A 12,685-nucleotide genomic window follows, 5' to 3' on the forward strand; every position below is an offset into this window, starting at 1 on the left:
GTAAAAGAAGATTAAAGGAATGAGGAATTAATAAGATAGAGAAAGGTGAGGGAGGAAGATACATAAGAGAAAAGGGCTAGTTGCCCTTAATTATATTAATTAGCTTTTTATTAATGCTTATAACTTAATAAGAAATGGTATGTAATGCAAGGCAATAATAATAAGTTGATTTTAGGGATAGCAAAATGTGATTTATTGTGGTTAATGAAACATGACATTCCAACAGGGAAAAAAAGTGAATCTATGTGACCATATTAAGGCCAGTCACAGAAGAATGTGATAATAAATACGGATCGAGTACTATAATTACTAAAATAATACTAATAAGATTAAAGTTAGTTGTACGGCTTTACTGTTTTTACTACTAAACTCTTCTCATTAAAATCTTTTATTTTCATGCTTTCTATTCAGATTAATATCTTCAAATAATATTAAAATTGGTCACAATGTTTTAGGATATGTTTTTATTGATTTTAATTTAGTTTTACTTTTTTAGTGTAATTTAAGTTTAAGATTAATTATTTAGTTCTCCTTTTTTTCTTCAATATATCGTATTATAAACGAAATTAATACTAGTATTTTGTAAAACTAAGTTTTGATACCCTAATATTAGTCGAAACCATTGAGAATGATGTTAATCTAATAACATTATTAATAATATATTTACTACTATTATTAATGTATTGTTGGAAAATTATACTATTGTTTATAAAATATCATATAATAGCATCATATCCTATTTTAATATTACCACTTATTTTTAAATATATATCGTAGTATTTTTCATATCTTAATATAGAAATGATTACTTTCTATATTGAAAGATTTAATTCATTTTATGGTATTTTGGGGATTCAACTGATATAAATTACCTAAAGTAAAAATTTGTAAAATTTAATTAATCTTAAATTTGATTGTATAATTGGATATTTCAATTAATTTTTTATTTAATTAAAAAAATACTAGGTGATTTTGCAATTGGTTTATTTTTATTTCAATTTATCTTTGAGAATTTCAATTTGTTTTAGAACTAATTGAAAAATAAATATTTCAGTTATCTTATATACTCACTTGAATATACAATTAATTTTTGATATAATTGAATGATTAGACATTTTTATGGAGTAATGTTTTAGATATCTCGATTGACCTTTGATTCAACTAAAAATAAGGTATTTTGGTTGATTTTAGTTTGATATGCAATTTCATTGAAAAGATGAGAATATCTGAATAAAATATAATACTCAATTGAATAAATGGACGTTTCAACTTATTTTAATTGAAAAAAAAATGTGGATTTCAATTATTTATAGATTCAATATATTGTTTGATTTAATTGAACTAATGAGGATTCAAACTATTTTTTAATTATGAACAACTTAAGAGAGGCAGTGTAGTAACTTAGTTTTACGAATTAATTATAGAGAATATCAACTAAATCCACTTCATCTAATTGAAGAGAGATGAAGAGAAAAAGTAATTGAAATAATAGTGTTAGTGGGTTATAGGGTACACTTCCTAAAATAGAAAGTTTAGAAGGTTTCTATTTTTAAAGGAATGGACCAAAATGGAAATAGTTTTTATTTTTAAGAGACGGAGGTAGTATAAGATTTCAAAAAATAGAACAGATTGAAAAAATGCATTGGAAGATAAGTAAATGTATTTGGAGAGAATTGAAAAGGAAAAAAAAAGTGTGTGCGCAGCAGAAGAGAATAAAAAGATAACAAAAATAAGCATAAGAAGATAGACTAAAAATAAAAGCTGCCTTGCATGAAACTTGGTGGAAATGAGAAGACTGTCACTAGACTACCAATATATAATGGTGGAGTTACGAATTAAACTTAGGAGGAGCAAAATTATATGCAAGCAAGTAATTTCATAATATGAGAAGGGATATTTAAGTAGAAGTTCAGATAAATGTCCAAATTTAGAGAAAAACTAGTACAGATGCAATTTTTGGAGTGAGCATTTGCCCCACCTAAGAGCCACCGTGTTTTCGCCCTTGCCAATGTAGATAGATTAGATGAAATAATTATGTGCATTTGGTGAGTGATATGCAAGTGTGTACGTGGCTGCTAAAGTCCATCGCTCTCGAACGTGTGTTGCCACCCGTCGCTCGACTTTGACCACACGTGTTGCATGGCTTTCTCCATGGTGTTTTTGCGTTGGTGTAATGGTCTTGTTAGCGTTTGAGCACTAAAAGAGTTTGCTAGCTGGAATAGTTTTTGTACTTGGTTTTGTCGCCTTGTGAACTTTTGCTCACTGCTGGTTTGAGCATTTTTTTTTTAATTTTAAAAACATCCGTCTGAGAATGGCTCGATTAGCATTGATGGACAACTATCAAGTAATAATGCTTGTTAGCTCATGTAATTTTTTATTGTAGCAACTTACTTTGTAGATAAAAAATAATTTGAGTTTAGATCAACCACAACTATTAAATTGCCAAAGTCATTCGCATTCCTTAACCATTAGAAAACTACTTCCCAGAATTTTTCCCTGCGATGCCGTTATTGATCCCAAACTCAGCTGCATCATGTAATTTTTGGCGATAATATCTTCCTCCCATCTTCATAAAAATGTCAAAAAATGGAAATTTGACCTCACAAAGTGTAATGCCTATCTATAAATAATTTTTGTAAAGGGTAATGCCTATCTATCTATAATAAAAAAAGTGAAATCTCAATCATCCAAACATTATTTACAAAGGGTAATGCCTATCTATAATAACTGTTGTAAAAAAGTGCAATCTCAATCATCCAAACATTATTTACAAACTTCACTCTAGATTCCAGAATAAAAAGGAAACAAGAAAAAGAGCAAAAAATCTGACGTTCTACAAGTGAATAACCTCATAAAATCTGTTTCAACAAATTCTTACAGAGGAAAATTCGATTGAGGAAAAGGAGTGTAACTTAAGTATTATGAAATTCCTCTATTTCCAAAATTTTTCAAAAAAAAAACAATCCAAATTAAACCTTATTATAATGTTTGAAACTAACAACAATAACATTGATATGAGAAAACTCGTATTGGAGAATAATGGCGAGAAATCGCCGGATAAAAGAGGTCCGTTCGCAGAAGGAATTCCGTCGAGCAACCGATAAACAAAGACTGAGAAAAGTAAATTGCAGAAAAGTAAAATATGATAAAAGATAATTGTATTCTTCAATGATTAATTCAAAAGATAACAAAGACTCCTATTTATAATACTCCCTAATAACCTAACTTAGTGATCAAGAAATAGGAAAGATACGCTACATCAATAATATATGAAATAATAGATATATGGGGATATTCCTAGTGATATACTCGTATCAACTCCCACACGGTTAAAATTCACCTTGCCCTCAAGGTGGAACCACGACATACCAAATAATGTATCCCTCCTGGGTCAAATACACAAATTTGGCTTTGCCCCATCTTTTTCAATATTTCCATCGTATGAAAGAATGTACTCTCCTTCATAACCAATTCTCCAGTTTACTCGAAGCTCAACCAACTTTTTTACAAACAAAGCACTCTCATCAACAAATATTTCAACAAAACTTGTTTCCGTTGAACTAACAAGTTCCATAGAGATGCTATTAATTTGATTCATAACCTCTAAAAATTGGCTCTTTATATCATTTCTGTTTTCTCTCTCATCTTCCAGTTGGGGCATAATTGTCTCAAGCTCTTGCTTCAGGCTCCCAGAAACTTTTGTTCACTTTCACCGTCTTCATGTTAGATGGTCGCTGATTCATTCTTGCAACATCACCATCATTTCAATTTGCCTCATCATTAAAACTTAAATCATCAAAATTGTGAAATTTCTCCTTAGCTATTCTCTTTCCGAGAGAAGAATTCACACTCTCTGATGTCTCCATTTTTATTGAACAGGGGAGAACAACAAGTACAACGTGAGGGACCAATGATGGACTGGTATCGGAGTCGCCCTAGTGAGAGATCAAAGCTGGTGGGAGTGGGTCATCGTCTAACAATTCGCCCACATCTCCCCTGATACCAGGGTTGCACGGAGGAGCTGGCTGGGGAAGATTCAAGGACGTGACAGCAGTTGCAGCGGGCAGCGGGGCGGTTGTGCGACAATGGCTCGTCGCGGCGTGTGGATCGCCCACGCAGCGTTCATTTGCATCAATCCAAGACTCCAATTTTCTGACAATTGCAGTCAGGTGCTCGAGTTGTTAAACCAAGGCTACCTCCGGTAGGTTCGGTTCCAAAGTCAGCATCACCAAATCACATGGCATGTTGAGGGGCTCCATATGGCCGACACTATTGTAAGGCGGTTGGTATGGAGGCGATGGTGGCTGGAGGGGCTGGTAAGGAGACTGTGCAGCGGTGTATAGCAGAAGTCCGTCTGGTGGGTCAGGTTCGAGTCGCGGGTAGGACACCGAAGAGGGCCTTATCACACTAAAGGGAGGCGCTGGAATCAGGCGCGCTGAGTCTGGATAGGAGTATCCAAATTGCACGTTCTGGCTCTGGGGGTACCAACACGATGTGGGGCTCGACATGGGCAGTGGCTAGGCATGCACAAGGGTCATGAACCACCGGTTCCGGTTCAAAAAATCGGCGGTTCAAAACCGCCGGTTTTCGGGCCGGTTAGGCGGTTCGGCAATTTTTTTTTTGCATTTTTCAATTAAATTACGACTCCGACGTGTAATGTTTCAAAAATGTACGATGAAAGTTACAATTTTATTGAAATTACACATTTACAAGTTACAACAATTACAAATCGAAAAATTTAAATACAAGTTACAACAATTACAAGTTACAAGTGTTGACAAAAAAGACTTAGAAGTTCATATTAAAAAAATTATAAGTATATATGCTCTTAATCGGCGAAGGAGATCTTTCTACATAACTAAATTAAGGACACCTTTAGCAATTCAACTTTAAATGTTGAGTTTAGTCTAACAATCAACAATTATATTAGAATTGTCAAAAGTTTCCCGGATTTAGCCGTATAGAGAAATCTAGTTCATCGACTAGAGTATATACAAATACAATTATGTAATTGTATTTGCATATTTTTAAAATAGGAACAAATGGGGAAAAAAAGAAATAAAGGAAAAAGGACTTGAACTCAACTTAAATTTAAAATTTAAGTTGAGATGCCTACGTATCCCCAATGCTCATTTGTATTAGGGAATCAAAGCCCACGTAGTTCTCTTACCTTACTTACCTATTTGGCTTGGCCGACGGCGGTTTACGGTTGGCCTACGATTCATCCCCGGTGAATTCATCTTGTGATCCTTCCTGACGATCATCCCAATCATTTTCTTGTTCTCTGACGTCGGCTTTGGCCCAATCATCAAGTAACATCACGGCTTCCATATTTTTCGCCGAGAGCTTACTTCTTGATTCGTCCAACACACGCGAGCCAACACTAAAAGCGGACTCGACGGCAACAGTGGAAGCCGGAACAGATAAAATCTCCTTGGCCATTGACGTAAGGATGGGAAAATCCTTCTCGTGGGTTCCCCACCAATCGAGGACGTCGATTTGGAGGGGAGGAGTAGGACCTTCATCACCAAATGAAAAGAGTGAATCGAAATATAAATCCAATTCACTTACCATACTTGAGGACCTTCCGCCGGTGCTGTAGTTGTATAGGTCGGCTAGTTGGGATTGCGCGTCGGGGTCATCATAATCGGCTTGAAATGCAAAGCCATAGTTATGTTGTGGAGGAGGGGGGTCTTCTGACTTGGTGGGTGTTGTTATATCTAGTTTCATATTCGGTGTAGAGAGAGCGCAAGTTAAACTCGAAGGTATGTTGGATAATGGACCGGTCTGGGATGATTATTTGAAAGGTTTCTCAGAGGTCTACTCCAAATGCGTCACTGGTATCGGATTGGATTGCTTGAAGGGGGCCAAGATCAATTGAATTGAAATTCTTATAGTAAAAATCCAAAATCCTTGAGGTACCGACTAACTTCCACTTTGGATCCAATACCTTTGCAATAAAAAACACGGCTGGAATCTCACTAAAATACTTGAGCCATTTTTCAATCATGTAATATATGACACACATAAGCTCCGGCGAGGAAGAAGCTTTTTTCATTGCAACATTAAAACCAAGGGATATATACATGCAATGCTCGAAAACACGAACAACAGTGCAATAATAAACACCCGACAATTCAACAATAGCATTTTTAAAACTTTTAAACACATTAAATAAAGGCACACTATGTTCCCAACAACTGTGCGAAAGATATAAATCATGAACGAGATGAGTTCTATAAAAATCACATAAAGCATCTTTATGTTTCAAAGTAGAATTCAGACAATCATATGTCGAATTCCATATATGAGACACATCCATAGTAAAGTTTGTATATAAGACATTATTTTGATGGCAATATTTCTTCCATGCTTTGCCAATAGGTGGCTTTTGATGGATTAATCTAACTGCAGTTCTAATAGGAGAAACATGTTTTTGCCATAATTCAAGCGCATCTTGTACACATAAAATTAAAATATGACAAATGCATCTTTGATGGAAATACTTACCTCCAATTACCGGTTGACAAGCCGCAATCAAATCGCCAATACTTGCGGTGTTGGCAGTTGCATTATCAAAAGCAATAGAAAATATCTTGTTGCATAATTGAAACTCATTTAAAACTTGTATAATCAAATAACCAATTTCGGGTGCAGTGTGTGGAGTTTCAAATTCTCTAAAACCTATTAAACGCTTGTTTAAAGTCCAACTATTGTCCACAAAGTGAACCGTAATGCCCATGTACGAATGACGGTTAAAACAATCCGTCCACACGTCTGAGCAAATGTTCACTTTGTGGCCCAAGTTGATTAAATAACGTGATAATTCTACCTTTTTCTCCAAACATTGCCGAACGGTAGATCGTTGCACGGTCATTCTACCAATTCTCTTGATTGCTACGTTCAAACCACTTTGCATAGTAACCTCAAACTTTTTGTCATCAAAAACGTTAAAAGACATGTGCTTCATCGCCGCCCATCTAGTCATTGTATCATCAAAATTCTTTTTCTCATATTTAAACAGAGGCGTACCTGACGAACCCGAGCCGGCGAGTTGGAAGTTTAGTTGGCTTTGGGTAGAGGTAGTGCCGCATTCTACCGGATGCTTTGCCACCAAATGGCGACGGAGGGTGCCATATCCACCACCGACGGACCATTTGTACACTTTATCGCAATAGTTGCAGTAAACATAAAACTCCGAAGTCTCTTCTTGCGAGTTCGGATCATGAGGACTTGGAATCACCACGGGGACCTTCTTGTAGTGTTTGACAAAAATGTCAGATTTCAAAGCTTTTGCCGGGTTAGTGGGTGGAGGGGTGACATCTCCTCATTTCCGCCGGTGCTAGACGGAATACGAGAATGAGATCTATCCTCGTTGTTGTCCGAGTCCGACGATATAGCAACGTTGTACTCGTCGTCTTGTTGGGAACCACCTCCCCCACCCCCACCTTATTGCATTTCAGCGAGTAGCATGACGATCCTATGATCTTCTTCAATCTACAAATATTATATAAGTAGAAGTTATAAGTATGAACGCAAAAAAAAAAATTATGAAATTTTGAAATATGAATTGAAAAAAAAAATCATTACTTACTTGCATGCGTTCGGCTGCCAATCGGGAAACCTTTTCCATAACATCTCGACGACTAGGTCGTCGAGATTTTGAGGGACGTGTAGTACTTTGACCTTGGGCTATTCCCTTGCCCCGATCACCACGTCCCGATCCACCACGAGAAGAAGACATATTGATAAATGAAAGTAGTATGGACTTGGAATGAAATATGTATGAAGTATAAAAGAAGTGGTAAATTATGAGCACAACAATAAATATAGTAGTGAGTAGAAAGTGTAGGATTGAAACGTAAACTTGCGCAATTAGAGAGAATAAGGAGAGAATAGAGAAATGAAGATTGAGAATGAAATCCTTGTTAACACAAGAATGAGGTAAGGAAATATGAAGGAGAAGTGAGGTATTTATAGGAGTAAAATTGGATTAAATAAATTTTTTTTTTGAAATTTTGAATTTGGCCGAACCGCCGGTTTACCGCCGAAACCGGCGGTTCAAGCAGAAACCGGAGGTTTGTCCACGGTTTGCGTCAGAAAACCGGCGGTTTATGACCGGTTTTGCAAGCCTAAACACTGCACCTACGACCTAGCCTCTGAAAAGTCACCGGAATCGGCGGAAACCGGCAGTTTCTGACGAAAACTGCCGGTTCCCACCGAAAACCGCCGGTTAACCTAAGCCCTACCTGAACCCCTACGAACCCCTAGCCTACTGAACACTGTTTGACCCGTTGAACCGGCGGTTCAAACCGCCAAACCACCGGTTCACGGTTCAATATATTGCCGAACCTGAACCGGCCCTTAAGAACCGGGAAACCGCCGGACGGTTCAAACCGCCGGTTCCGGGCCCGGTTCCGGGCCCTGTTCCGGTTCATGAACCGGCGGGCCCGAACCGGCGGTTAACCGCCGGTCCGGTTCGGTTTGTGCACACCTAGCAGTGGCGAGAGGAACGGTCTGTCGAATTGTGAGACATGTCGGATCTGTTGATAGACAGGTTCCAGCGTTGAAGTAACTCGGCTGTGCATAGGGGCCTGGTACGTTCATGTTGAAGCACAACGGTGTATAGGTGGCCTGACCAATTTCCTCCAGCGCTAGCATCTCTGGATCGTCGATTGAAAGAGGTTGGCTATGCTGGAGACCGAAGAACTGATAATGAAAAAAAAAATATGTAGGCGTGTCTTCCTCGCACTTAAAGATCACCGTCACCGATGCAGAATTTCTTCCGTCGATCAGCTTGGGGTCGAATTGGGAGATGAGCACGAAATGAAAGCACCAGGTGATACGAGTAAACTCATATCGGAGAATAATGGCGAGAAATCGCCGGATAAAAGAGGTTCGTTCGCGGAAGGAATTCCGTCGAGCAACCGATAAACAAAGACTGAGAAAAGTAAATTGCAGAAAAGTAAAATACGATAAAGGATAATTATATTCTTCAACGATACGCTAAATCAATAATATATGAAATGATAGAGATATTCCATAGATATACTCGTATTTGTATGTTCCAAAATTTTATAAATCGTTTATAATGAATTTTGGATATTTTGTTTGCAATTATTTCACGGCAAAATAATGGTTGTGAGGTTGTCTACTTATAATATATTATAGATATTTTACAACCGATTGATTTCATTTTATTTGTGAATAGGCAACATCATTTCTCATACGTGTGGTGACATCTATTAATCTATATATGAATTTTCAGGTTTCATATTATATACAATTTGATCAAGAATTTGTCGTGAGATAATTGCCTACAAATCTAGATTTGTGCTGATTTTTGAAATTATAAAACGAGTTAAAGAAGGCCACACGTCATGATTTTTTCAACTATTTAGATTGGTAAAATCCATTACCTTTTATTTCTAATCTGCATAATCAAATTGATCTGTCCATCTTTAATTCTATTTAAAAAAAGGAAGATACGTAACTCTTGTATTCAAATAACTAGTAAAGTCAAAAAGATATTAATGTCATTCCAGATTAACAACCTTTTTCTTGTGAAGTTTGAACACTTCATAAGTCGAAGTTATTTCAAACACTTGGATATATATTGCGTGTTTTCGTAACGAACTCCGAAACCCCTTTCTTAAATGCCTTACTCATTTCAAGTCATCAATTAATTATTTACTTTATACTCATTTCATTTCACTGATATAAATTACTCGTTTAAATAGAAAATCGCATACTTTTCCAATTCGAACTTGGAGTTTGTCCAACTCATAATTACATAGGCCATCTCCAACCATTTACACCAAATTCAAACCCATTTTTCCAGTTCTGTCACATCAAACAGTAATTCTACTCCAACCATTTACACCAAACTCAAAACCCAAAAGAATATTTCATATTCACCTACTTTTTTATTTTTTCAATTTTAACTACATATTTATTTAAATTACACATTCACCCCACAACATTTTGTCAATAATTTTCCAAATATAATTAAATAATTTGATATAATTATTTATAATATATATATATATATATATATATTAAATATATTATGCATTCAATAAAATATACACTAACTTTAAATTATAATACATCAAACGTACTATAATAACATTCAAGCATAAACTAAAATACATTCAAAGACATCATGATTATACATAACTTAAAATACATTCAAAGACATCATGATTATATAAAACATAGGACAACACATAAAAAGTAGCTAAAATTCAAGATTGCGTATTTGAGAAATTTTCCCACAAATGATCAACTAATGCATTTCGAAGTTCTAGATGTGCATTTTTATTTCTTATTGCGGCATACCGAGTCAAGTACTCTTGAAATCGAACATCTTCATTTGTCGTCATCTCAACTTCTGGTTGTGGTGCGTGTTATATTACTAAATATTGTACTATTATTTAATTTGTTATATTATAATATTAAATACTAATATTACAATTCATACTCAATAAAAAAATTAATACTTAATATATTATTCAATAAATTATATTAAACATAATTTCACAAATCACACAAAATAAATAATTAATGCTAATAATTTGTATAAAATAAAAAAATATACAGTATTAAAACAAATAAATCACACAGAATAAATAATTAATGCTAATGATTTGTATAAAATAAACAAAATATATAAAACCGTATTAAAACATATAAATACTATGCACCATTACATTTATACATATAATAGTAATTAATTAGCCTAATTCCCAAATAAATACTCCACATATGTTTAATTCTCAAATAAATATAATCTAAACCTAATTCTCTCTCTCTTTCAGCGCCGCAGCGTCTTCTTCCTCTTCTCTGGTTTTTCATTTCTTTTCTCTGCATCTCTACTTTTCCTTCACATCTTCTTCAACCATCTACAACTCTCCACAATTGTTGCTTCCATTCGAAAATACAAAGGATGAGGGAGCTAATTGCAAATTTCAGGAACTTCAAAAAGTGAGATGCAGTAGCTACAGTGCTACTGCATCTTTGGGGTGATACTGTTCAAAAACGCAAAAATGGGACGATTTGGGTTGCGTTTTGGAGTATGATTGGAGGTGTTTTTGACTGGAAATTTGCGTTTTGCAGCATGGTTGGAGATGGCCATAGGAAATATATCGGACGTAGAAAATTTAATGCAATCCTTCGAGACTTAAGTACTATTTAAATTTGACAACTTCAACCTAAATAAATTAATCCAAATTATAAATGACTACATTATTTATTTAACAGTTAGAAAAACCATAAAAACAAATTCCTCTTCAATTCCCATTATCATCATCCTCCTCCTCCCCGCTCTGGTCACTCCCAACGAATTCTCGATTCAAACAAACCAAAAAGAAAAGAAGGAAGAAAAAGAAATCATTTTTTTAGAAAAGAAGACAAAATAAAAGGGAATAAAGCATAACAACTATCGTCACAGAAAGTAGGCAAAACATGAATGGTCTAGTAGGAATCAAGATAAATGAAATTCAAGCAAAGTTATCTTCTTTTTTTTTATATGATATAACAGCAGTACATTTTCCTTCATCAATTCGAAAAAGAAAAAAAAATAACTCAAGATTCCGCATCAGTTGACGACGACCCGGAAACTCGGGGTGAAGTCAAAGGAAACAAGGGCAGAAGCCGGGGCTCCGAATCCCTCGGAGTATCCACAGGCGACGGGTGCAGATAAAAACCCTTCTCGCCGATCGCCCTATCCTCCGCCTCCATATCCGGAGCCACGACCCGATTAAACGGGTCGGGTACGAGCGGCGTGACCGGGCTGCAGAGCGCCAGCGAAGGGAAATCAAGAATACTGGGCGAGAGCATACCGGGCCGGGGCGAGCCCGATAGCAGACCATGGCGGATGCTGAGGATCCCGGGGCTGCTGATCTTGAAGCTCTTGTGGATGCTGCGGCGCTCGTACAGCTTGGATCCGGGCTTGTCCTTGCGGGGCCCCGTTCTGATGGGCGGGATCGCGTGTCGGGCTGTGTCGGGCGGGCGGGTCGGGTCGGTGGAACCGGTTAGCATTTGGACGACCTGCTTGAAGGAGGAGGTGTCGGCCTGGATGAAGGTTGCCGGGTATGGGTTGTCGGGTTCGGATCGGGTGACGGGCGACGGCGGCGGTTGGTGGACGCCGCTGGTGTGGGTGCTGGTTGAGCTGCTGGAGCTGTACTGCTCCATTGGTAGAGATCTTCTTTTCTTTCTTATTCTCACTGAAACAGAAACGAGAGTGAGATATATAGGTGTGAATTATGTGCAACTATCTTTTGTTGGGTTAGAAATAGTATTTCATTAGGTGGGGTGTTAAGATAGTGTCAATACAAAATTTTACATTGACTAAATAAGGTAATTTAGTTGAAGAGTAAAGGCCAAAACTAGCCCATAATATATGTCTATTTTACGATTTTGGTCCTAGATATTATCTTTTGAATTTTTGGATCCAAACATTTCAACTCGGATCACAATCGGTCCAAAGTTAACTATTTCGTCAAATTTTAACGGTCAACGTTTTTAATCTCGATTTTGACCAAATTAAGTTGCTAAATACAACAAAATTTAGCAACGGAACAAATCCATCATTAATTGGGAGATTCCAAAACTAATAAAAAAAAAGGAATCCAAGTGTTGGAATCTCCCAATTAGTGACGGATTTGTTCCGTTGCTAAATTTT

At 36.3% G+C, this 12,685-nt stretch overlaps 1 protein-coding gene across 1 annotated transcript; it reads right to left on the minus strand.

Annotated features, from left to right (window-relative positions):
- Positions 1-11,491: 11,491 nt before the first annotated feature.
- LOC121788625 (VQ motif-containing protein 4-like) lies at positions 11,492-12,280 on the minus strand. The gene has a single exon (XM_042187266.1). The coding sequence runs from the start codon at positions 12,193-12,195 to the stop codon at positions 11,587-11,589; it is 609 nt and encodes a 202-aa protein (XP_042043200.1). The 5' UTR covers positions 12,196-12,280; the 3' UTR covers positions 11,492-11,586.
- Between the last annotated feature and the right edge of the window lie 405 nt (positions 12,281-12,685).

The sequence above is a fragment of the Salvia splendens genome, unplaced genomic scaffold, assembly GCF_004379255.2.
Source record: "Salvia splendens isolate huo1 unplaced genomic scaffold, SspV2 ctg1101, whole genome shotgun sequence".
Lineage (NCBI taxonomy): Eukaryota > Viridiplantae > Streptophyta > Magnoliopsida > Lamiales > Lamiaceae > Salvia > Salvia splendens.